Genomic DNA, 26822 nt, shown 5'->3' with positions numbered 1-26822 from the left:
ACATATTGAAAAGCGGTTTTATTATGAAGGCAAGTACATGTTAAATACAAAGGATAGACGATATACAAAAATTATCAGTGCTTTCACTATTCAAATACAGAGTCAGATACAGCCTAGCAGGAGGAAGTGTAGCGACGCTGCTGGCCCGTCGAGCTGAATGTCCAGTTTCAGATATTTATTTAGTGTCTTTATCTCCCAGCGAGCAGTTCACTCTTCACATTGTTCCACCGCAGTGTGAGGTCATACCGCTCCCAGGACAGGAAGTGAGGCTGTGGGTCTTTTTTCCTCTCAGATGGTTTCTTCCAAACGCTCGTGCAGGCCGTCTCCTCTGTTGTTGTGCCGGCGTCGCCTGAAAAAGAAGCCGCGTGAAATCTCAGATCACACAGCGGTGACAAACCTTTTTAGTGAGCATGCTCGTTGTGTTGTCGGCAGACGGATCACGTGGGAGGACTCTGGCTGTGCAGCATCTAGTTCTCATTATGCACACTGACTTGTTTTTTTTAAATGCAGCTTGCTACGAGACTCTTATTTCCCCTCAGTGTTTGGCTTTATGACCAGAGCCTGAAATGAGATTTGTGTCTGTGCCTGTCGCTGTGTGTGCGTTACCGTACCGCCACAGCAGAAGTGCCAGCGCTCCTCCGAGCAGCAGCAGGAGAACGAGGCACACGACAGCCGCCGTCATCCCTCTGCCTTCCGTCTCGCACGGTGCTGTCGAGTGGAAAGAAGATGATGAGGTGTATGCAAAAGGCCTGAGAGGTCCGCTGCAACAAGTCTGCCACCGAGCACACCGGAGCTAACAGGAGGCATCCTGAAACAGCCCGACTGTCTTTGGATCATCACGTCTCTTGGCAGATAGGAATTGCATTAGCCTCGCCTCTTTAGCGGCGGCGGCGGCGGCAGTGTGGCGGTCGTGATTTATTGATCGCACCGAGGAAAATCCTTTATCACTGAAAACCCCACCACTGATACAAGACCCAGAGCAGAACGCAATCAGGACACGGATCAGACACGGGGCAACATTATCATTCATTTGGAGTTGTGCGTCTGCCACCTGGTGAACGTGAGGACAATGTTCAGTCATCTCCTGAGGGACATGTCGGCCTCAGTGTGGCTGCAGAACTCTTCACTAATTCACCAGCTTGGCCTCGACTCTGCTGACTGGAGACAGGCAGACAGGTACAGTCGGTCATCAGAGCGTCTCCCTGACAAAAAAAATGTGTCTAGAAGTTGCATCGATGAGAGTGAACTGAAACAAGGAGCTGATGGATGCTAAAACACCCTCTGCCCAGACTGCACACGGATGTGGGCCACTTCTGGTTTTATTGTGGCCCTGACAAATTGGATGAGTGGCCAAGATATCCCAAAACATTTTTGGCAAACCTTTGGTTGACAGGTGGCCTACTTGTAGCCCAGATCTGGCAAACAGGAGCCATGGACCGGATGTGGGCCAAATCTGGGCCAAATCGGGTTATTAGCTATGACTATAGCTGACTTCTTTAAGTTTACAAGAATCTTTTTTTCTAATGTTTATATTACTTTTAATAGCTTTAGGCTTTTTATAGCTTTAGGCTCTGCAAACTGTACTTCATATATTTCTAAGAACAATATTTCTACTTCTATAAAGAGGGATGGACAAATGATATCATTCACGGTACGTAAAGATGGACGACACATCTCCACTTACTCCCACTATCCACAAATGAAGGCGAAATATCTCAGATACGAACATCGTCATCTTTGCAGCCACAGTCTGATCAGTGCTGATACACTCGCTTGACGATGGCACGTCATTCGTTAATTATGACGATTAATTTTGTTTTTATAGCCTCAAATTACTACTTTAACACGTGGACAGACATAAACATGATATCTTTTCGTACTTCGACTTTTTTGTTTGGACCGATACTGCAGTCAGCCACCAGGGGGCGATTGAGGCACTGGCTTCACTTTTTATGTAGTTTTATGAGTATTTCCATCAAGGTACCTGCAGTGTAGGTGGCTGAACTGTAGCCCATCTTGTTGCTAACCATACAGGTGAAGTGGCCACAAATGGGGCTCATGGTCACCGACAACATGGACCCGTCTCCGGAGACTTTTCCGACTGTCGTGCTGATGGCGACTCGCTCGTGGAGCCAGCTGAAGTGTGGGTCCGTGCCCCAGGCCTCGCCGCACACCAGCGAGGAGTGAGTCACGTTGACGCTGACGGAGACGTGGTGCACGGGCTCTGGAAAAGACGAGCAGATAAAGGGTAAGTAGGGAAACAGGTGAGAGGTATGGAGGTATGAATCTACGGTTGGGACAGAAGCAATGGAACGGGTGAGGTGTTTTGGCTCTGGGCACCAGCCGACACCAAAGAATCATGAGAGACGTTTAAAGCTGTCAGGAGAACCTGGCTCCGTTTCAGAGAGCGTAATGAGAGCGGAGAGTGAGGCAATAATGTCGGGGATGGGGATGATAGAAAACCCTGGAAGCTGAGAGAGCAGATGTGGAGAAGAGTGGAGCTGATGAATTTAAACCGTTTGTGCCGACGAGAGCGAGAGCAAAGACGCTTTGACGGGGAAAAGACCAGAAGGGGCGAAATAATCTGCAAGCACGGAGTCGGAGAGAGAAACCCACAAAGCAAGTCCTGAAGGCAAATTTAATTTCAAGTGTTTCATTATTGAAATGAGACATCTGCCAGCGGAGAGAAACGAGGCCGCTGGTGTGAAATTAAAGCACATTCATAATACCATTGATAATTGTTAATTTAACTCCAGGTCAGCTGATGAGTATTTGAAATATCTTTTCATATCATTACGCTGAGATGTAAAAAGTGTTTATAAGACTAAATATGTATTTACATTCATAAACCATTCTCTCATCCCCGGACCTCTAACCTTCAGGCGTCGTCTTTACCAGATCAGATCGTGGAGGAGAGAGAATTCTCTAACAGCCCTAAAAACTGATTATTTCTTATCTTGGCAATTAATCAAGTGTGTTTCATAGATTTAATGTCAGAAAATAAGAAACAACAACAACCCTGATTAGACGCTTCCCATGTTGCTGTTTTTCAAGTGCTTTATTTTGTCTGAGAAACAGCTCGAAAAATATAAAAACCCAAAGGGATTTGGAAGGATTTCCATTTGCAAGGTCAAAATGCCAGTTAAAACCTCGGCTGTGAAGTGAACACGAACAAAACAAAAGAGGTCCTTACAGAACTTGAAGAAAATGTAAATGTGAACATCTCCAATTCCATTACAACTGGGAAAAGTCCGAGGCTCCGAGAGAGAAATGCAGACGATTTCATTTCCCATTCCTCTGGGAAAGTTCAGTAGTTTCTGTGAAATCCCTGTGAAAACCCTTCGATTCAAAGCCTGCTGACTTTAGCATGAATCTGAATTTAAACCTGAACTGTTTGAAAGAGGGAAGAGAATCTCCCCTTTAAAACAGACGATGTCATAAAAGCTCCAAAGTATTAAATTAACCTTGAGGGAAGATTAGTTTGGTCCAAAGGAAATCATCAGAGAAAAGAAACTAATCCTCAACATGGAAAAAACAAATTCTTCAAATGAGCAGGGACAGGAAGTAAAAGTAAGTTCTGTTGTAATGAACGCTGCTTGTAGAAATTACTGTTGGCTTCATGTTATATCCAAAGGAGACATATTCAGGTTAACATTTTAATTTGGGTTATTACTTGAAAAAGTTTACAAGCTCTAATATTCAGAAAACTCATTTCTTTCCTCAATATGTCCTTTGCTGCAGCTCCTCTTTTCAGCCTCTGTCTGAAACGCTTGACTGAAGCCCAACCTGCTCTGATTGGCCAACTGAACCTGCTCTGTTGTGATTGGTCAACCGCTTCCAGTGTGTGTAGGGAGGGCCAGCCAGAGTTACAGCTTCAGGAGCATTATGAATTTGAGCTTTTTAACCCTGCAGACCTTTAGAGAACAGAGAAACACAAAAGAAACTAAAACAGCATTTTAAGCCTCTTATGAAAATCCCTCCCCATGCATCACACTGTACCGTATTCCCTGACGATGCAGTGAGCGGTGGTCTTGGCTCCCCTGTGATCCGTCACAGTCACCGCGTACACGCCGCTGTCCGCTCTGCTGTATCCATTAATCTGAAGAGTCGTCCCCTGCTGCTCCACGTCCACACGGACATTTGGCTTCGTATCAGAGCACTTGGAGCCAACGCCAGGGCAAGTGGCCAGCGTCTCTGTCGTGGGAGCAGCTCCGGTTTCGGCCTCCCGCTCCCAGGTTACCAACGAGACCTTTTCCAGGGGCCCCGGCTGGATGCTGGCTTTCAGAACCAGACCCGAGCCGGGGATGACGTGCAGCGGCTCCTCGTTGAGGATGTGCACCGACACACACCGGCACCCGCATGGCACTGAGGACAGAGAGTGGACGGTTTGTTATTTCATGCTCATCAGAGTCCAGTTCATGTTTTCTCTTCATGACCTTAAGTCTTTCATATTCATCAGCTCTGACCTTTGGGCTCCTGGAGGTTTTTGCATTATTATGGCAGAGCTGGAAGCTAATAAAACGAACAGCAGCATAATAACTCATCTCTGTCCTCGTGTGCTTTATGAATATGTAAGGCTGCTTTCTGTCAGAGAGTGTCAAGCCATGATTTATAGAGCACGACCGCCATGCCTAATGTGATATCCATCAAACCACGTCAATATCCTAAAATCCCAGTCAGAGCTGCAGTGAAGCCTGCGTTCATTCGCTCCAAGGAGGATTAATCAAGTGTCTTCACCTGATCGGCAAAGCATGAAGGAGACGTGAACAGTGTGGACATCAACCAAGACAAGTTTTGCAATCGCTCTTTTCGTGCTGCAACATTTTTGTGTTGTCAGTAAAGCATGAGCTCATATTTACATGCTGGTTTTGTTAGATGTGATCATCACTGCTGTTCATACACACTATTTTAAAAGATCCCTTACTGGCCAAGTGTCAACCCATTGTTGTCCGGCGCCATCTTTGATTTTTGAAACCAGAAGTTGCCATATTTGGAGAAGAAAGGGGGTGGAGCCTGACTGAAAGCTTGACATCCTACAACTGCAATCTCTGCATCCATTGGACGCTACTAGCTGTCAACCCCGCCCATATCCTATCTGACCTACTTTCTGCCGAAGCGAAACGATGACAAATAAACATAAATAAAAATGATATCCCAAAATATAAATCATTATATCATTACCAACAGTTAAATCTGAACAATTGATCATATCTATGCTCGTTTTGTTAGTGACTCGTTTGTTATAGCCACGATGATGAAGGTTGGGTTTGTCTGCCTCTGAGCTCCTATGGTTTTATTTTTCTGACCTTTTGGCAAAAACAAAGTTAAACAAATCGATCAGTATCTTCCAGAAGTTTCAGAATAAAAGCACCTGCAGTGTTTTGTCCAGGGGGGACAGTGTTTCCTTGTTGAGCTGCAGTGGAAGGACACTGACACAAAGAAGGACGTTTTCTACCAAAAGGCTGAAACTTAAGAAGACATCTCCCTCATTTGTCTAACAGACGGCTGCACCCCTCCATTATCCTGCAGCAAACTCAAGACTTCATGTACAAAAAGAGGACTGTGGGCTTTAGAGGAAAGATTACACACTTGCAAGTTTGTTTGGAGAGCGTTTTCATTTCTAATTTAATTATTAGGAAGGTGCCAAGGAACAAAAAGCCTTACTCAAGAGAAGCAGCAGGGCGGCTCTCCAGCACAGGACACTCTGCAGATCCATAGCACCTGCTGATGTAGAGACAGAACACAGGGTGGAATTTGTCCGTGACCTCAGCAGCAGCACAACACTTCCTTTTGTCCTCATGCAGCGGGGGTGCCACCGCTGCGAGGACGATAACCACCCCCTCCAAAGAAGACGTGAAATTTAAATGAAAAAACAAAAACACAAATCAAAGCTGCACGTCCTGTTATTAAAAACAGAAATGCAAATGGTTGGGCTGTCCCCCCCCCCTTAATTGTGAAGTAGCCAAAGATACCGGCATGGGAGGAAGAGAAGTTGGAACAAAATGAGGACGGTGTTGCTGCCAAAACAAATAAAAACAAACTGAAGCCCTTCAAGCAAAGTAAGAAAACACACAAGGAGAAGAGGAAACACTGATGAGCTGTGCAGACACACAACCTGCATGCATTCACTGCAACCTGGAGTTCACCTCGATGTTTACCTTGAAGTTATCCACACTGAAATCCCCTCGAGTGGGATTCACCTACCTTCTTTCCAAAAGGCGAGACAAACAATAACAGAGCTGCTCAGGTCTGTGTTCTCTCTCTCTCTCTCTCTCTGTCTCTCTCTCTCTCTCTCTCTGTCTCTCTGTCTCTCTGTCTCTCTCTGAGGTTAAGGTGCAGTAGATCTCTTTTATGGCCCCGAAATAAAACTATAGCTACACAGCGTTGGCCATTGCATTGGGAGGAGCGACCGAGGTACAGGCAGCAGCTCCAGATCTGTAAAGACAATCAACCGGGAGGGAAAAGGGCTAAAAGTGTTTTCTTCCTCCTCCACTTCACCTCCTCTGCCCTTCTTCTCCCCTCCTCCTGTGCTTGTCAGGTCTGCTCAGTGAGTCACGTAGGCGTCACCTTATTTTCAAGCAGTTTCCCCCCCCCCCCCCCCCGGCTCCCCCCTCTGCTTCCTGTACAGTATGACGTTCCTCTCTCTGGACTTTCCATTGTAAATATCAACCCCCTCCCTCCCTCCCTCTCTCCCTCCTTCCCTCCCTCCCTCCTCTCCGTGACCTGAGACCACCTAGCACATGCTCCCACATTCGAGGGGGGGGTGGGGGATTTTTTTTTTTTCACACCGCTTTTGTAAACAGAGATAACAAATGCAATGGTTTTCTTTTGAAGGGAAACCAGTGACAATGCTGGAACAGAGTTGTATGAAACCGGCTTTGTGCTGCAGGCATCTTATCCGGCACAAACACTATTTGCCCCCCAGACACAATACATTGTCTCTGGCTTCGGAATATAAAGAAGAGGCCGTACATGAATTACTCTATTCTTATGTTTTTCAATAATTCTCTCCTCTCATATGCAACTCAGGGAGACCCCCGCTCCCCTCCCCCCCTCCCCCCCCCGAGCATGTGAAGAGGAATGCCATTGATTGTTTTCTCATTCCCCCTGGGAGAGCTGGAGCGTGGACCCTCACAATCCTACGTCTGCTTCATTAACAGTGAACTGGATGCTGATGGATTGAAGTCCGACTGAAATGAAAGGTCACATTCATCCCAACCACATATATATTAGAGTTTAATCATCAGCTATTGGCAGAAACATGGAGGAAAAAAAACCCTCCCGTCAAACAATGTGCTGTAATCTGATCGAAAGCTCGGGAAAAGTGATTAAATAGACCTGGAGATCAAATTGTTTTGTCCGATACCGACTCTCTTACACCACCGGAGCAGAGAAACATAATGACATCACTTACGTTTGGGCTCAGCTCTACAGATCGTCACTTCAGGAAATGCATCCTGGGGCACAGATATAACAAGTGATTTAAAACTGATTATAAATCCATTTGTATTTGCAGTGGGGTTATGAATAACCATGGGGAATAACAGCTGTGGCTCCCACTGGGTTCTGTGTCCACACAGAAGTGCTGTTTACCGGAGTCTACCAGTGGGGGGCACTAATACATCAGCTGAAACAACTCTTCTCCCTCCTTTTCATTTTTTTCTCTCCCGATATCAACATATGCTTCTGGTTCCATATGCAGAATAATCAGTGTCTGGTTTTGCATCACATGAATCTATTTCACTGCAGTGAATAAATTAAGCAAACAATTGAATGCATTTAAATATGATTAAATCTATATAATTATTATATAATAATCGAATCATAGATTCCATGTAACAGCATGTGAGGAGTGCTAATAGATATGACCTTGAATCATGAAAGGGCGGCCATCACCAGTTTGAGAAAGTCGAATGATTCCTGTTCTCTGAAAAATGAAATGATGTCTGTCCAATATCAGTGTCTCATCAATATGGATTTCATTTTTTAGAGGCTTTATAGAAATACATTTTAAACCATTTACATGCATAATTCTTCATATATGGATTGTAAAAAAAAAATCTATTACTGTAATATTGTTTTACGTTTTTTTTAAATGCAGTAGTGGAAAGAAACGATTCACATGAATTCTGTACGTGCATTTTTGATCTTTGTTCCTTGAGGAAATAAAAACCCAATCTAAAGTAGTAGAATTACTTCCTGTATTATACAAGAATACAAACAGACCTTTATATGAAACTATATGTGTAGAGCACGAACCTCAACCAAGGCCCAACAGTCGCCTTAAACTCAATCAAGCTGCATCAAATATAACAGATGTCAGTCCCCTGAATAAAACAGATTTTATTGCCTCCACCAAGATCCATGAATTATTCCCAGAGAAATTGCTGAAAATGTGAAAACACAATGTTAAAGAAAGTGTTTTTTTGATGCCCTTTGTGCGGATCCACGGAAAAGATGTATTGAATTCTCTCTTGGCCCACGTCCCATCTGAGTTTCATGGAAATCTGTAAAGTAGTTTCTGCATAATCCTGCTGAGTGACAGATCAATCGATGGGAGCAAGAATACAACCCAGGAGGAGGAGGGGGGGATGATCACATTTGAGTAAGTCCAGTAAAATGTTCCCAGAGAGTGATAATATATATATATATATATATATATATATATTACTATATTGTATTTGTAGAGACTGCACCAATGCATAAGCAGCGGTTTCTGTGCCGTTAATTCTAAACACTTATGATATAGGGTTAGTTTATTAAATCCACATCCGTGCACTGTGTGTTTTTACTCTTATATCTAATGTGAAAGTGTTAAATGTGTCACTCTTTACAGTTGACGGAGGCTCCTCCCACTGCTGCTGAACAGAGAAATGGCTGCTGCCCCTTTAAGAGAACAGGTGTGTCCTTCACAGGTAAGAGTGAGGAAACAGGAAGTGGCCTCACTCGTCAGTAAACATGAAACTTAAAGCACAAACATGAACATGAGGGACGAGGGGAAATACTCAGGTGAGTTTTTTTAAACATTCAACCAATCACCGGGAGATTGTTTCTAGTCAGGTGTGAACTGGAGTGTGTTTGTGTGTGTGTGCGTGTAGGTGTAAGTGTGTGTGTGTGTGTGTAAGTGTAGGTGTGTGCGTGTGTGTGTGTGTGTGTGTGGCAGCAGCAGCACAGTCATTTGAAGTCTCCTGTGGACAGAGTCTGTTTAAAACCTCTGTTCAGATTTGTCAGTGTTCGGAGCCGAAGTCATTTTGTGTATTAAAGCGTTTTGATCTCTGTGCAGAGCGGCCTGACTGACGACATGAGACAACCTCTGCTCCTCATCACGCTGTCACTGGCAGGTAAAACAATTTGCTCTCACTATCTCCTCTTCATCCTCCTCCTCTTCCTCCTCCTCCTCCTCTTCTTCTTCACACAGTTCAAACAGCCCTCACTGTCTCACTGGAGTTTGCTCTGTGCAGGGAAAAGTAAACTGAGGCTGAGATATTCCAGCCACGTCTGTAAAACAATTGCATTTCAAGCACAGCGCTCGTCTTTAACGTGCTCTTAAACCTGAATGGCTGCATTCCCCTGGTCTGTCCCTCGGTCTCTCCCTCAGTCTGTCCCTCAGGCTGTCCCTGTTTCTTTCCCTCAGTCTCTCCCTCAGTCTGTCTCTGTGTCTTTCCCTGTGTCTTTCCCTCAGTCTCTCCCTCTGTCTTTCCCTGTGTCTGTCCCTCTCTCTTTCCCTATGTCTCTCCCTCAACCTGTCCCTCAGTCTGTCCCTCAGTCTTTCCCTCAGTCTGTCCCTCAGTCTGTCCCTCTGTCTCTCCCTCTGTCTTTCCCTGTGTCTGTCCCTCTCTCTTTCCCTATGTCTCTCCCTCAACCTGTCCCTCAGTCTGTCCCTCGGTCTCTCCCTCAGTCTTTCCCTCAGTCTGTCCCTCAGTCTGTCCCTCTGTCAATCCCTCGGTCTTTCCCTCGGTCTGTCCCTCAGTCTGTCCCTCAGTCTGTCCCTCTGTCAATCCCTCAGTCTGTCCCTCTGTCTATCCCTCAGTCAATCCCTCGGTCTATCCCTCAGTCTTTCCCACAGTCTGTCCCTCAGTCTGTCCCACAGTCTGTCCCTCAGTCTGTCCCACAGTCTGTCCCTCAGTCTGTCCCTCTGTCAATCCCTCAGGCTGTCCCTCAGTCTGTCCCACAGTCTGTCCCTCAGTCTGTCCCACAGTCTGTCCCTCAGTCTTTCCCTCAGTCTGTCCCACAGTCTGTCCCTCTGTCAATCCCTCGGTCTATCCCTCGGTCTATCCCTCAGTCTGTGCCTCAGTCTGTCCCTCAGTCTGTCCCTCAGTCTGTCCCTCAGTCTGTCCCTCAGTCTTTCCCTCAGTCTGTCCCTCAGTCTTTCCCTCAGGCTGTGCACCAGCTGCTGAGTGACGTGACGTCCTCCCGGCCTCCCACATCTGAACCCTCGGCCTGACTCACTGTGACTTGGTGCCGTTTGGTATTTTGTTGACAGGGAGCGGCGATGCGGCAGTTTTCAAATTCAAATGACAGGCTGCGTGGCTGTTGTTGTTTTACAGGCACGAGACCAAAGGTTGTCTGCACAAACCGAAACCTGCTCGTTGCTCATGGAAATATACCTTTACAATAGCTACTGATACAGGTGAACTGGCTTTTTCATGGTTGAACACGACCGATACAATTCAAACTCACTAAGGGACGAAAATAAACAAAGATTAATATGCGTCAGTACAGTTTAGATCAATACAATTAGATAAACACACACACACAGAAGAAAATAAATTAAAGTTTTAAACACAACACATTTTTTGCACACAGCTGCAAAAGTTAAAGCCCTTTTTCCTTGAAATAAAGCTTTGTAAAGATGAAGGAGAAATCCTGTGATACAGGTTTGTGTGTCTCCGCAGCACAACACAAACAGTTTAGAATAAAGCTGGTGAGAAAATACTGTGGCAGCGTCTTATTCTCACTAATCATGTTGCAATTGGAATACTGGTGTCTATGGAAACATGTCCAATGAACCTAGAGCTTTTCTTGCAATTCCTTGAAAGGATCAAGATCAAAACAATAACAATTTTTTACATCATATGCCTATAAAAGAAAACTACTGCAGTTATTATGTTAACATGAGTTGTTTATAAAATATGTTCCTGCCTGAATCTAAAAACTGCAACCTGAAGTAGTTCCATCCTGAATGCTGCAGTGTTCAAACCCTTTAATGTTTTCTTTCTAATTCTGCAAAAGATTAAAACTCCTCATTATTTTCACATTCTATTTACACTCAAACCCAGGGACATGCTTATTCATGAAGTTGGTAACTGATCAATGTGTAATGGTCCGAATACTCTTTACGTGGCAGTTTCTGATTCAGATTATCGGCTTATTAGGGCCCGAGCACTGACATGAAAGGTCAGGTGAGACCCTATTGAAATTGTAAGGATTATTCTGAGCGTTTTCAACGTGCTCAAAAAGTTTTAAAGTTTCCAGTAAATTAGAAAGTGGTGAAAATGTACGTATTCTGGAGTATTTGGAAAGGGGCGTGGCCAAATGGCTCAACAGCGCCACCTACTGAAAAGCACCTCATTTAGCATTCACTGATCCTCACGAAAATGAGGACAGTTGTGTATCATGACCAGATGCACAAAAAAGCCTCAAGGAGCATTATTAAAAAACACAACAGGAAGCACGCCATTTTAGATTTAGTGGCCATTTTGGCCATATTCCACTATAACCAGGAACAGAAGGATTTTCAACATGATTTTTAAAAACTAAGCCAATAACAGTATTGAAGTATAGAAAAACAATACCAGAGACATGAATATGGACATCGACAGCATTTTACCCATTGCGACGTCCTATTTCCAAGGCATAACATCCGAACAATGGAATCTTTCGAAAGCAGGCAAACCTGATGTGGCCACAAAAACCATACTGGGAGAAAAACTGCTGGCAATTGTCTTTTTAGTGACACAATCTAACCTAAAGGGTCATGTGAGCACCGCTGGGCCTGTGTCTCTGAATAGTGTGATATGCTCGTTGGGCAACACACTTCCTCAGATTTTTTCTCAGGCTCTTGACGTTCCAGATGAGATAAATCTGACCAGCTCAGAGAAGTTGTCACATTTGATTGCTAAAGAGATTGCAGAGTGTGTCAACTCTGTCCTTTCCATGAGCGTGGACAGTGTGAAGGAAACTATTCCTCGTGTCACACCTCCAAAAAGACTACAATGTCTGATTCAACAGGCCGGCAAAATGATCCAAGGCCTCATGAGGAATCTGAAAAACCAACAACTGGTCAATAAGGAAGACAGTCAGTCATCATCCTTATCCCGGAAGACAATCTCAGAAGATAGGGAAAGTCTTCTCTCGGCAACATCCAAAAGTGTCCAGGAGATCATTAAGGATGAGGTCTCTCAATTCACTGAATCTTCTTCTGAGGAAATTCCCGACTCTGATCATGAGCAGTTGGAATCTGGCTCCACTCTGGAGATGAAGAACGTTGCAGATGACGTTGCTGAGGTGATTGTGGATGAAATCACGTCGCAAAACCAAGTTGAGCTAGAAGCCGCCCAAAGCTCACCCTCTCTGAAGAAAGTGTGTGCTAGGATTAAGACATGCGCTGCAAAGCAGTTTGCCCAAGCGTCCATTTGTCACATTGTGGAGAGACTGAATAAGAAGTACTTTGACAGCCCTGACAACCGAGCCTTCGACAAGGTGTTAAGGATGCAGTCATTGCTGTCTGTCATGAGTGATATTGACGCTCTGCTTCCAACAGCAGTTGGTGAGGTGCAGCAGGGGCAGAATGTGTCTCAATGGATGGATGATATTTTCAGTCGTGATACCCTCGAGATAACCAATGAGCTGAAAAATATCCTCATCAATCACATTGATAGGATGAGACCTAAGATCCCCTCACAACCAAAAGCCTCACAACCACGGCGCACAAGCATAATGGTTTTACCCCCGCAAGCTATCATATCAGCTGACATCCTTGCCATTGTGTGGTGCGTCCAGGGTGATAACACAAACTTTAGAAAAAGCTGTGTCAGAGGGCCCGATCGGAGGGGCCAGTCCGCCTTCAGCAGCTCGTCAAGGGTCTGGCTCAGAAAGCGAGGTGACCACTCCTGAATTCAAGGAAGAATACAGCAAAGAGAAAGAGCCAACAGAGGACAGAAGAAAATTACGCCTCAGGATAATTGTTATGAAGCTGGTTACGAGGATCTTTGATAAAGCAGAGGTGTTGAACACTCTCAGGTCAGCAAACGCCATCATCAAGCGTCTGGTCGAGGAAATATGGTTCGCAATCAAGGATAAAAAAATTGAGATCACCATAAAAAATATGAAATGCCTTGACAAAGTCATTTTCAAAAAAATGTGCAAAAAGTGGAGCGGTGGTATAAGTGTGCTTCTGGGATTGGAAATGGAAGACCCAGCACTGGAAGAATATATTGTATCTTCCTTCAAAGATCAGCTTGTGCCGCCAAGTTCCCCCGGATTTTTCCCCTTTCTTTGCCACTGTGTTTTTGAAATGTCAATGAATGTGGCCCGCTTTGACTTTTTTTCTCCCTGGAGTCCCCAAAGTGCTCGGTAGTTGTGTGTTCATTTATGATTCTTTAGGTCTTGAACTTCTATGCAATGTGCCTTTTAAAAAATGTAATGTTCTCTGGTTTCGGGTTGATTGTCCAGCATTCGACAATATGATAATACAATAAACTTTTGCCTCAGATTGGCTGATCTCATAGTTTTGTGTGAAACCATTGCACTAAGATTGTTTAAGATTGGCTGAGGCTAAGTAAAATGAACCAGTAGGAGAAAGGTGGGAGTCACGTGAAAAGGGTTTGTTTCTGTTTTCAGTAGCTTGTGGATCAGGTAGCTCGAGTAAATCTGAGTGATATTGAACCAAAGCAGGGAAGGTGACGAAAGTAAAAAGCAAAACAATGAGCTGAAAGATGATAGATTTGTTTTTCGTAGAGACAACGAACAAAGTGATAATTCTCTCATATTACCCATTGTCAATCTATTGTCAATAACATGTTGATTGGTGCAGGTTAAAGTAAAATGTGAGGTACTTATTTGCATTTCCATTGATGCTACTACGTAATTAGCACTAAGCTTAGTACACTACGAATATTAACTCTTCATGTTAAATATTTGAAATGAAAGATATCATCAGTGTGATTCGTACAAACTGAATCCTAACAGCTCCTCCTTGACCAGTTCCAACTACTGATCAGTTTAGTACCTTAGAATAATGGGCCGTTCTATTTAATGTGCACTTGATGAATTTAATCGAAGCCACATTTTGTTGCTGGACTTCGTAGAGTAGCTGTTTCCTACATTAGGACATGACAGCAGTGTGAGAGGCGTCTCTGAACACACAGATCCCACCTGGATCCAAAGCTCCTCTTGGCTTCCCACAGCCTCGTAGCAGCTCGTTGTTTCGCCGTCCTGCCACGTTCACAGTGATGTGTTCTGGCCTCGGCAGGCGGCTGTTTTCAAACAGCTCTGAAATCCCACTGTACACTACCCGCAGAGCGCCGAACACAAGACAGACACCTTGAGACACTAACCGATGAACGTGGTGTAGCCATTATCGGCTACAGAGCCACGTTCCCCCCCTCAGGAGATGGAAGAGACCAAAAACAGAGATAAAGAGAATGAATATTGGACTTTCCGTGTTGGTGTACCGTTCTTGGAGGTTCTGCAATATGAGGTCGATGTGTGGAGTGGTCGGAGAAAAGCCCCTCTTCCATCTCCCTGGACCATAATGTTGCTTTTGTATCTTCTGGATGTGAAAGTGTTTTCTAACAATAACCTTTGCCGAGGCAGCTTTTGGCCTTTACGTTCAAAGCTGCTGGAACCGACTGAGAAACCTGAGATGTGACCGTATAACCCAACTATTTCGAATTGTTCTCTTGTTTTATCGCATCTATGTTGGGAATTTATTTTCTGTTATTAACCACAGACTATTAACTTCTCTTTTTTTGTTATTGCAGCTTTAAAAATCTGACGGTATTACATTGTCAGCATTTCTTTATTAGTTTTGTCTTATTTCCGGCTCATCAGTCAATTGTGGAGGACTCCTAACTGAGCTAACCTTCACAGCACGTGTTTGATTCATTGATCATCAAATGAATAAGTCACTTCATTAAAAGGTGATGATGTCACTGCTGTGTTGACAGATTGTTTCCCGTAATCTGCCCTTCGTATTATTCCTAAATTTACTAAAGTATTTGATTACTTCCATAAATTGCTCTTATTTCATTGACCAATTAGATGTTTAAGAAAGTGTGATGTCACGCCCACCTCATCACCGCCCACAAGGTGGAACCGAGAACAGAGAAACCCATTTAAGAGAAATCTCCTTCATGCAGTCCTAGTTCAAGTTGATGTTGGAATATTAGTGTCCATGAGAACGTGTTTAATGAATAGATTTTCTTCTAACAGTTTATTGTCAGTGTAACCAAAGCCTGATTTTTGCTTATTCTAAATAAAAGCACCAGTGAGCACCTTGTATTATTGTATTTGTAATCGCACCCCTCTCTGCCGCTGTATTACACCTAATGTGTATTAATGCACAGCTGAAAAGGACTTCCTGTTATATTTGCTTAACACTAAAGAGCCCAGCTGTTTTGGGACATTACATTAAATCACATTAAAAACAATGAAACTATACATTTATGAGCCGTCTTTACAGATTTATGACTTAAAATTGTCTTGGACTTGAGTGCCACCAACAGTGCTACCGTGTTGACAGAGTAATACTTTTCCATTTTTGGTCTTTCGGTGGCATATATGGAATTTGTAGACAATGACAATATTCTAGAATAATGCCGGCCTTACTCTCTCAGTGTGCTGGTTTTTATATTTGAAGATCCTGTATAATGGGAGCCAGCAGCCTCTCCAGCACCAGATGCATAAAAAACTGAAAAGGAGCAAAGATCTACTTTTGCTATTTGTGCTGCTGCAGCAAGACGAGCCAAGAAAATCAGTACCAGGAATGTAAATGACATTTTAATTTGTTCATTATCTAAGGGTTGTTGTTCATGCATGAAAGATAATAATTAAAGTAATAATCAGCAACATTTTCATACAATTTAATATAATTTGTTGTGCCTGTCTGCTGGCAATTGATATTACACAAAAGTGATTCCACCTACACTGTTTTTTTGTGGAAGCTGTTTTCCTGCTCTGAACGCCTGTGTGTGTTTGTTTTTTCCCTTTCGGTGGATGTGTCTCTGACAAAGAACCTTCGGTGAAGAGAAGTGATTTATTTTCCATTTCTGCAGAAACAGCTGTGAGCTTAGAAGAAATGGATTATTAGAATGAGCAGTTATACCCATTAGACCCACCCACACAAACCTGAAGTTCAACAAAGTTAAAAAAAAACTTTCCCCAGCTGCCAGTTAATCCACGGTTTAATGAACCAGCGTGTTGCCGTTGTTCAGGTTTATATTCATTACGTCGATGTGTGTAACTCATCAAGTTCCAGTTCTCAGTCACATGTTCATATTTGAGTTTCCATTGAAGCGGTGCTGCGTCACTCAAGGGTGTTGCTCACCTCTGACTCACGACTCTTTATCTTTGTGTCTCGGCCGAAAAAGAAACAAGGTCACTGATATTGTGAATCGAGTGCAGCAACATATTTCTTGTCTTGAACGGCCTCAGCGTGGGAACCTGAACACAATCCATATCTCTGTTGGCTCCCCTGAGAAAACCGTGTCCAGTCGGTCCAGCAAGACTGATCACGACCATATGGATTGATTTTATATGCCAGTAAGAGCCCGAACATTCAGCCTGGGTTTTCCTGCCTGAGACTTTAATACCAACACAAACAAGCGCGGGGACCAGCAGCCAAATATGGACAAACAGCATAATGCCAGCATGTGTTTAATCATTACGACTTTACAGCGTTTTTTAAATGTATTTTGAAATTACCCATGTGCCGCTGATTCTTGGGAACCGCAAATATGACTTTGACACGGCTTACGTTAAGTCAAGCTAATGAAAACAAAAGAGATGTTTAGCTTGGGATCACTAAGGGTTTACTAAGCAATGGGTGTGTGTCTTACTAATGGGTTTTTACCCCCCCCCCCCCCCCCCCCCCATAGCCTGGTTTGGTATTTGTTCTTTTTCTCTGCAGTGTTGAAAGCAGTTTTCAATTTGTGCAGTTGAAGTATTATCAGTAAAACTACAAACTCTGTGGAGAAGTTTAACTTTTAAATAATATTACAAATCTGAAAGATGACGATGGGTCCTGACCAATCACTGCTTCTATACACGTGGTCAAAAGACAAATGTCGGAGCCGCTGGTTTGAGTCATAAACTGTAAGAATGCTGAGTAGCAGCATTTTTATCTGGGAAATGTTGGCTTCACTTAAGCATAATGGGAGGAAGTGGTGATGTGTCGTGCATCTTTATGTACAGATTGGGGTTATAACAGTATATTATCTGGTTTATGTGTTAGAGTTTCCATCTGTATGCAAACACTCAACGTAAGCAATAATTAAGTTGTCTGCTCTCCTCAACTGCTTCTCCTCTTTTTGTTTGATTGTTCTAGTCCTCCTCTCTGCGGATGTGCTGGCTCAGGGCCTGGTGCAGATCCAGTTCCAGACGGACCCGGTGCTGGTTCAGACCGGCACTGAGATAGTGTTCACGGTGCTGACGGTGCCTCAGGTCCTGTCCATCACATGGGAGTACCAAGGAGGCCTGGCTCTGGGTCTGTGGACCGGATCTGCTCCTGTGCTCAACCCGGTGCCCCAGTTCCTGGGCAGGATCACCATCACTGCCACCCAGCTGAGGATCGGAGCTGCCGAGCTCCGAGATGCTGGGAACTACACGGTGCTCGTGATCCCCTCTGCCACCACAGGCCAGGCTCAAAACTCCAGATCCGTACAGCTGAGGGTGTTTGGTAAGGGATTAAAAACAGAAAGTGTGAGCTCTCCTAGGAAGGGAAAAGGAGGAGAGGGAGGTTTTGAGGGAAGCGGTAATGTGCAGGAGGAGCAGATGGGAGGAAAGAGAGGAAAGAAGAGAAAAGGAGGATTTGGGGAGTAAGAGAATTAGTCTGGGAGGTGTAATGAAACAAGTGACCCGTAGCACATCAGGTCATATTAATAAAAAAAAGAGGGAGGGGGATGGAGCTGGTGGATCAGAGCTTCATGCTACTCCCATCTCATTTGATATGCAGTGCTCATGCTCTTAGATGTCTGATATTGTAGCAGCATAAATCTAGCGTTACATTTACATACAGTACACAGGGTGTTTGCATTTGTTTGTATGCAGCGCTGTAATGGAGCCTGAGCAGCTGAGTGTCTTGTCTTTATTTCCAGTCATCCACCCACACTGGGAGGATGATGCGCGCTCCCCCCCCCCCCCGCAAAGCAGAGGCCCCACTCACAAACAGCTGGCTCATGCCATGGAACCGCCGAGTCCTCGAGCACAGCTCCCTGCCTCCTACTTACTCATCGCAACTTACGGCAGCTGAAAAACTCCTGAACTATAAATATAAAAAGACGCTCCTGCTGAGTCACAGCCGAGTTAGAGCTGTGCAGCAGTTTCTCGAGTGTGTTTGTTCGCCCCGGCTCTGCTCGTCACACGGCCTCCCTCCGTACGCCCCCTCCTCTCCTCTCCCTCTCCAATTATTTAGCTAGGGCCACCGAGAGGCTGCTCGTCTACCACTCACAACCGTCTGCCCCCTCACATTCACCATCTGCGCCTCTGCCTGGATCTGGTCCCCTCTCCGCTCTCGTTGGCTTTGATTACAACAAATTATCCTCAGAGGAAACATAACGCCCCCCCCCCCCCCCCCCCCCCCCCCTGTTGTCCTGTCACTCAAACTTTTGAAGTGTGCCCTCTCTTGCAGTAACGCCCTTTCTTTCTTAGTGATTCTCTGGTTTTGCAGCACCTTGGAGACATCTTGTTGATTTCTTTGCAGACCCTGTGGCCGGGGTGAGTCTGTCTGTTCCCTCAGTGGCGATCGAGGGGAAGAACGTGTCCCTGAGGTGCACGTGGGCCGCGGGCACTGAGGTCACCGTGCAGTGGGGCAAAGGAGGCGCAGCCATCCCTGCCGACTCCAGGATCACCATCTCCGCCGGCTCTCTGGACATCAGACCGGCCCGGCGGGGCGATGCCGGGGAGTACACGTGTACCGTCAGCAACCCTGTCAGCGCCCAAACCGCCACGCAGAGCCTCACTGTCTACTGTGAGTCTACGCTGATCAAGATAAATGGCAGCTAATCTGCTGGAGCCACTCACTTGCTTATCCACGCTGCAGTGCACAGACTGTGCTGCAGTGCACTCGGGATTTCTGCTTCAGCTCATTGTGCTGCCTCTGTCTTGATCACGTCATTAAGTCCTGCAGTAATATCCCATCCTACAAAGACTATACCCTTAATAGTCCTGTTCTCCATCCAGCCTCTCACACATCAGATCATGAAATCCACTGTGTTTTCATGTCAAAACATTTGCTCCTGAGCCGGCGTAAATTAAATCACTGCTACCTGTGGAATTTAATAATAGATCGAATCGGAGAAATCCCTTCACAGAGTTTCATTCTAGCTTTCTGTATAAAGTCATAAAACTTGAGGCGCAGCTAATGATTATTTTCATTATTGATTCATCTCTGGATACTTCGAGTCCATGAATTACCAGGGAGCTGTAAAAATGCCCCACAAACCTGCTCAGAAGCTAAATTGCATGTTTAGTCTGATCAATAGTTCCAACGCCCACGGACATTTAATTTGATTTGAAATGATATTTAACAGAAAAATACACTTTTCACTTGTGAGAAGCTGGAACAAGCAATTTGATCTATTGTTTCTGGTTGATAAATAAATTATTACCATTAATTAAATGGCAATAACTTATTATTAAATCACATTTTTTGTTGGCAGATGCAGCTTGACATTTTTACAGATAAACTTACTCGGTCTGGTGTCAGCTTCTAATTAGCTTATTTTTAAGGTTACCAGTGAAGACTCCACGTACTGTAGCCTGCGAATAAGCATTTATTCCAAATATTGAACGATTTGTTTACGTAAACAAGAATATTTTTTAAAGATAAGAGTTGAATTTAAAGCAACACTTTGCAACACTTACTGAGCAGCAGCGCCCTCTGCAGCCACACATGCTGATTCATTCTTTTGGGCTCCATGTCTGAGTCTCAATCTCTTGACCTGGGCGACCCACTCACTGAACTGAAACACAACTGGATAATAATTATGACCCATGATCCCCAAGAGCTGCGGCTTCAACAAATCCACCAAAGTGTGTTTAGAATTGTTCATATTTAAAAAGTTTCCTGCTGAATATTGGAGATAAACTCTGGTTTTTAATGACTTCTGGGTTCTTTTAAGTGATCTGCAGTTCAGCTTTACTCTTCAACTTGCTGGACATGACTCTGACCATTGAAGTATCAGCCAGTTCCACACTTCTCTCAGGAGGTCGTGCCCACTCACCAAGGTTACATAGAGCAAAGGGAGACGTTCAGGGTGGTGAGTGGGAATAAAAGAAGCAGCATTCTACATATTCTAAATCACTTGAACCATCAAACTCATTTTGAAGCTGCTATCGTTGCTTTAATTCTTCTCTAACACCAACTTGCTGCAGTTAGTTAAAGCGTAACTCTTCAGTTTTTTTTTTTATAATCACATTTTTCCTTGAGAACCACACCTTTCTGTTTCTGCTGCTAATGACGATTGTCCTCTCTGATCCTCACTTAACCAGATGGCCCCGACACCCCAGTAGTGACCAAGGACACCCCTAAGGACTGTGTGGGGGGAGGGGACGTGTTGGTGGGACAGACGGTGCGTCTCACCTGTACGTCTGACTCGCTGCCCCCTGCTGGGTTCTCGTGGCAGCGTGACGGACAGGGCGTCGCGTCGGGCCAACCGGACAGCGGGTTACTGAGCCTTCAGACTCTCTCAACCGATGAGAGCGGCCTCTACGTCTGCACGGCCAAAAACGCCATCACCGGCGGCTCCTCTGAGAAGGGGACAGACTTGGCCGTCGTAGGTGAGTTATGGTGGACGCTGACCTCTCTGTGACTGATAATGATGACGATTGGGTTTGGGCTGCGTCCCTGTATCTGTCCTCGCGACGGGAGAGGGACACGAAGTGTCCTGGGAGATTGAACTGCTGGGAATTTGGTCAAAGTCGTCCAGTGACTTTTACAAACACACGTTCTACTTTCTTTTTATTTTCATTTGTTTCTTCCACCGTCTCTCTGCTGTGCTTCATCAACCTTTCTTTTTCTGTTCCTGCTCTTGTCTCAGCTCCAGACTCATTATCTTTATTAATTGTCTCCCTTTGACACCATTCTTTCTATTTCAGAAACGTGTCTCGATGGAGGGGAAGTGGCGGGGATCGTGATTGGATGTTTTCTGCTGATCCTAATCATCGTGCTCCTCATCGTGCTCATTGTTTGTGTCAGACGGAAGAGGAGGGGTTAGTGTGTTTGTCCTCCATCTGTTGTTTGCCCATTTTTCATTTTGTTGTATATTACGTTGAGTGAAACACTTTGTAAAAGGCTCGTTTAAAGATTTTCTAGGTCCTATAATAGCTGTAATAGATCTCTGTAATGGCCCAAGTAGGTTATTTTCACACTGAAATGTTATTTTGCTGTTATTTCTGTATCTACAGATCAGTTGAGACAAAGGGATACAGTGTCCGTGCGGACCAACCCAAACCCCAGGCCTCTGGTAAGCCACTGTAAACGTTTACATCTGATTCATATATTGATTTTGTCTGAGGTGATGGTGCTGAATGTCTTTTCACAAATTAATTCCTTTATTCCATCTTTCTCTCACCGTCTCTTTCCACCCTCCCCTCATTTCTCATCGGCTCTCATTAAGCCTCCAGAACCACAACCTATCGGTGCAAGGGAACTGGGCCAAGACCCCCCCCTCCATTACGCCAACCCGCTCACACGCCAGCCCGGACGCTCGTACTCAGCCCTGCGGGAAACGCGTGGCAACCTGCAGACAGTGCCGCTGAACAGCCTGCGTAACTCCGACACACACCGACACAATGGTCATACCCACACAAATGGAGTGCAACACAATGCCATTCAGAACACCAATTCATACCCACACAATGGCATTGACAACCCAGCGTTCACGCACAGCGATGCTCAGAATGCAAACATGCTCCCCAACACACAGCAGCAGAACTCTAATATTCTCATCCAGGCGGGCCCTTCCCAGGGCGGCAACCAGCAGCCGGCGGTTCAGGTCAGCCTCAGCACGCTGCCACAGACGGCCCAACACAACGGCAACGCACAAATGCCCACGATTCACGTCAATCTAAACTCGTACCCCACCAACGGCCAACAGCCTCAGCAGGACGCGTCACTTCCCTTTCCCAACACAACTAATAATAACACTTCACAAACGCAGCAAAACCCGTCGCATGCGGGTCAATCAAATCCCAGAATGCAAAATGGGCAATCCTATCCCAGTGACCCCCGACTGAACGGGCACACAGAGGATTCAGGTCATCAAGCTCAGCGGGGACTCATACCGACTGGGTACACACATCTGAACAATAATAATATTTCCCGGCAAAATGCCGACACACAGACGTACGAGGCGGAGCCAGCGCGTCGTGGTCGATCTGATAGAAACCCAGGACGACACGATGCCACTCCCAGCTCCTCTCGTCACCAGATGCCATGGGATCGCGAGCGAGGGACACCTTCCTATCCCAGCAGCACGCTGCAAAGAAGACAGTTACCCACTGAGTACACCTCGGACAGCACAGACTCCACCACCCAGCCCTCCATACGAGAGGCGAGGACAGAAAACAGATCTCGGCCTCGACCTCAGAGCCACGGCACTTCGCGGAGCAGAGGTCCAACCAGTCAAGAGGCTCCATCAGAGGACAGACGGACGCGGGGCCGTTCAGCTGATCCTCAAAACGTTCACAGTGTAGCAGAGTTTGTAGCCTTACGCCTCCCACAGAGAAGCCCCCGCACTCAAAGGGAGAGGGATCCGCGAGATATCAGAGGCTCGCCCGCTAGCCAGATTGCCCCCAGGCAGGAAGCCACACACAGCAATAGCCCCCAGGCGCTGCCTCACACGAGCCAGCAGGCCTCTGTAGGACACTCTGCCATGTCACAGGGACCCACAGCACAGCGGGGACTGACTGCACCACAGAGTGCAGATACGAGAGCTTTGGCTGATCCTAATCACCTTCACCAGGCGCACATGTCCCAGCAGCAGAGAGCAGCGCCGATCCAAAGCTCACCACAAGGCCTGGGCATGCAGCCGGTCGCACACGGTGCCAACCAACCTCGCCAAGGAGGCACCGCTCCAGTCCCACACCCTACTGCCCAGCCTAATCCCACCAACCTAACCCAGGCTGCCCTCACAGCCCACACTGCGAGGGCTCAGACGTTTCAGAATCGTAAACAACAGACCATGGCCGCCCTGCTTCACCCGGGACCGCAGACACAAGCTCCTGCTGTTCAGGCTCATCATGCACCGATACCTCCTCCTGTGATGCCCCTCGCCCAGTTCCAGACACTCCCCAAAGAGCGGACTCAGCACAGATCCCCCGCCAGAGGTCCCCAGCCCCCCAGACCTCCTGTCAACATACCGGTGAGTCAACGGCACCTCGAAGAACAAAAGCGTCTGGATGTGCAGCGCCGCCCCGCCGCCCACCACCATCACCATCCAGGAAACGGCCACGTGCATGCGAGTGCAAACAGGAATGCCCATCCTCATGCCCATACCCGGGGCCGCGGGCACCCTGCCCACCCCACCAACCCACGACAGGTGAGTGCGAGTTTGACTCTGCAACCAACAGATGCCATATGTTTATCGATATCAGATTTCCAACATTTGGTCCCCTCTCAGATTCATGAGTCGCATCAGGCTGTTCCTCCTGTGTGTTAGCTCCTCTCTTACCTGCACCACCTCCTCAACAGTTTGTACTGTTCTCAGCTGTGTGCCTTGCTCGAAGGATGATTGGCAGCACCTCTAACTGGATGCTGCAGCTTTATGACTGACAGTCTTCTCTCTGCCACAGAAATGTCCTTTAGTCTGAGCGTTTGCGACACAGTGGCAGTTTTTAAAAGTAACATTGGGTGTCGGAGGTTTTGCTTCTTCTGCATGACATGTCGCCAGTGACGGGCTTGTTGTTGTGTTTTTCCAGCAACAGGCTCACGGAGGGAGACCCAGATGATGACAGATGTCGGCAGACTGCACTCTACGGCGCTTCTACAGTCAGTGACACAAACAAGCAGCTGACAGACATGATCCAGTGTACCAGCAAGCAACAGACACTCAACAGGAGCTGTCATGGTCTGGTGTCTCGGCGCTGGAGCCATTTTCTTTCTGAAAGAAATGAATCTGTCTCCGATGGGGATGATGAAATTTAACTTTTTTTTTTGTTTCTTAAAAAGAAATGACAAATATCGAGAGGCTTGATCTGCCCTTTTTATATTTTTTTTACTAAATTAAATACGTAAAATGAGTCTGAAGGATTTTTATTTAAATTGTTCCCCAATTAACAAGACCAGTTCCTGTGTATGTGGAAACTGGGGAGAGTGGTTGATCCACGTGTGTTGTACAGTGTTCACATCTGATGCACTGGTCAGGCATCACATTCGCTCGGAGAAGACAGGTCCAGTGATCCATCGCTCCTGACCGAGCTCACATCCACTCATCCATTCATCACCCAAACTAAACATCACCTCGACCAAATTCAATGGAAGTGCTGTTTCTATCGGACAGGGGGAATCGAACAGTGACAGTAAATGAGAAACGGGACTCCGCTCAACCCCTGGGAACATCAGAAAAAAGGAAATGAGCCAGAGGGGTCGTCCTCATCTACACGGAACTATTTATTCACGCGCCTTCTGTTTACAGATGCCTTGTACTTTACTTCTCAATTAAGAGGATTCGCCTCGGTGGCTCTCGGAAGTAAAGCTCAGCTGACTATGAAGGGGATCCCACGAATGGATGGAGCCTATTAATTAAATGCTTTTATGTGACTTAAATGACTTGGAAAAGAATCACCGCCAGTGCATGAATGAGGCGAACACAAAGACCTGGGCTGCCACGCTTTCTGCCGGAGAAGCCCGGTGCTGCAATCAAGTGTCTGCTCCGGGTCACAGGCAGCACACTAAACATGATGGGATGTCGTTATCACTTTTACAGAGTACGTACAGTATTTGCTGTATCACGTGTTATGTATTAAACTCAGGGGTGTACTTGTGGACATTGATTGTTTTGGATTATTTGCTTCTATGTGTCAGTAAGTGCCAGCGAATCACTTTCCAAGGATCAGGCTGATGATATTTAAGCTTTTTCTTATTGTCGACAAATCCCACAACAAAGGATCGTGTGTGTATATTTGTGTAATTTCAGTCCAAAAACGAATAAAGACACATTTATCAGTCTCACTGTTACACTGGGTGATCGTGTGCATCATCACGATGAACGTGGTTGGAGCTTATCACAAAAACATGATCATGCTGATTAAATTACAAATATTAAAGCCCGTTCTATACCTGCCTGTTTGTAACACGCTGTTCTCTTGTCCTGTGTTGATGCTGGAGAGCGACTCCAGATGGTTTGTGTGCTGGAACGTTGTGTGCACAGCTTTCTATCTATGGTGCAGCGTGAAGTTCGAAAACATTGTGTTCATCCTGCCTGGTTTATCTGCACAAGATTTGATAAATGTACCAAATATCAGGACTGCACTTTCTCAGTTAGTTTACAAAACACATTTAAAGTGTGAAGCCAATTAAATATGAGAATAACTACAAGTTGTGTTGGTTAAGTTATGTTTGTTTGTATGATGCACAGCTGTTCCAGGGAATCATTATTGAGCCTTTATTCGAAACACAACTGTGTGTTTTGTTGCATGGATCAAAGACTTCAGCAGAAACCAATACTCTTAGATCCTGCAGGTCGAATAAATTAAGAGACAATACATAGAAGAACACTTTTCATATCGCAGCTTTTACCTTTAATAACAAAATACAAACTGTGAACTCAACATAGAAGTTCTACACAACACATCTGGTGGTTCCAGGCAAACATCTGGAGCAGGGGATTTACTGCACTGCCTTGAAAAGTTTTATGATAATTATTGCTCGTGAATAATTCAGGTGGATGTTTAGTTCGAGCGTGAGACGCTACGAGGCCGATATTTATGTTTTCTTCTCAGGGAGGATATTTGTACGTTGTTTGTGCTTCGTGGAATCTTCCCTGATCTTATTTTATCAACATTAATAAAGAATTGCTGTTGAACAAAAACAACGACGCACCGGCTCGTTATTTCCACTTGTCTTGTTTACTCGCAGCAGAATGAACAATCAGGACTTTTTATTTTACCTCTACTTTCCAAATTGAACACATCCTATTCTAAAACTCTGGGGTTCTTTTGATTTCCGGCACAAAAACAATCCGCCTCACGCATGTTGACAGAAAGTCAGACCACAGAGGCATCTATTTATTCTGCCGCTCCCCCTGAATCACAATGCTGTTTGCCAGTCGACGCATATTCCTGCTCTCTGTGTCTATAGTGCTAATTACACACGGAGCCTGTGTACACCGAGCGCTGTTGTTGATTCTCCTCAGATAAATCTGTTCCTTGGGCTGGTTGTGGAGGTGCAGAGAGCCTGCGTTTGGATCACAGCTCCATCAGTCTCCCAATCCCCCGCTCCCGCTTCCACGTCACCTCTGATGAACAGTCCCGCTGCTCACTATTGGAGACACTTCACGGTAGTGTAGCACTGTAATGAGTGGAGATGGAGTGCGTTCGAGGACCTGCACTGGAGAAGGTTGCGCCGTGGCCTACCGGTTCCGGGTGAGAGCTGTGATTTA

At 45.6% G+C, this 26822-nt stretch overlaps 2 protein-coding genes across 6 annotated transcripts; one reads left to right on the top strand and one right to left on the bottom strand.

Moving 5' to 3' along the window:
- si:dkeyp-97a10.2 (uncharacterized) lies at positions 1 to 6544 on the bottom strand. Of its 4 annotated transcripts, XM_053433694.1 has the most exons (6): positions 6205 to 6544; positions 5665 to 5724; positions 4000 to 4365; positions 1985 to 2224; positions 612 to 708; positions 1 to 349 (listed from the first exon to the last, which is right to left on the bottom strand). In XM_053433694.1, exons 2-6 carry the CDS (start codon positions 5714 to 5716, stop codon positions 289 to 291), a joined length of 816 nt encoding a protein of 271 aa, XP_053289669.1. In that variant the 5' UTR covers positions 5717 to 5724; positions 6205 to 6544; the 3' UTR covers positions 1 to 288. The 4 variants fall into 4 exon arrangements, with proteins under 4 accessions (XP_053289669.1, XP_053289667.1, XP_053289666.1 ...); XM_053433692.1 differs by having other exon boundaries at positions 1 to 708; positions 6159 to 6544; XM_053433691.1 differs by having other exon boundaries at positions 1 to 708.
- Positions 6545 to 8874: 2330 nt separating this feature from the next.
- Positions 8875 to 25505, top strand: si:dkeyp-97a10.3 (proteoglycan 4). 2 transcript variants are annotated; one of them, XM_053433600.1, is made up of 9 exons: positions 8875 to 9009; positions 9284 to 9341; positions 17549 to 17899; positions 18923 to 19189; positions 20713 to 21000; positions 21319 to 21432; positions 21628 to 21686; positions 21840 to 23762; positions 24142 to 25505. In XM_053433600.1, the coding sequence occupies exons 2-9, from the start codon at positions 9302 to 9304 to the stop codon at positions 24169 to 24171; spliced, it is 3072 nt and encodes a 1023-aa protein (XP_053289575.1). In that variant the 5' UTR covers positions 8875 to 9009; positions 9284 to 9301; the 3' UTR covers positions 24172 to 25505. The 2 variants fall into 2 exon arrangements, with proteins under 2 accessions (XP_053289575.1, XP_053289574.1); XM_053433599.1 differs by lacking the exon at positions 24142 to 25505 and having other exon boundaries at positions 21840 to 24111.
- Positions 25506 to 26822: the final 1317 nt, after the last annotated feature.

Source organism: Pleuronectes platessa, chromosome 10 (assembly GCF_947347685.1).
Source record: "Pleuronectes platessa chromosome 10, fPlePla1.1, whole genome shotgun sequence".
In the NCBI taxonomy this organism is placed as follows: Eukaryota; Metazoa; Chordata; class Actinopteri; order Pleuronectiformes; family Pleuronectidae; genus Pleuronectes; species Pleuronectes platessa.
This window is presented reverse-complemented; position numbering and strand designations above follow the sequence as displayed.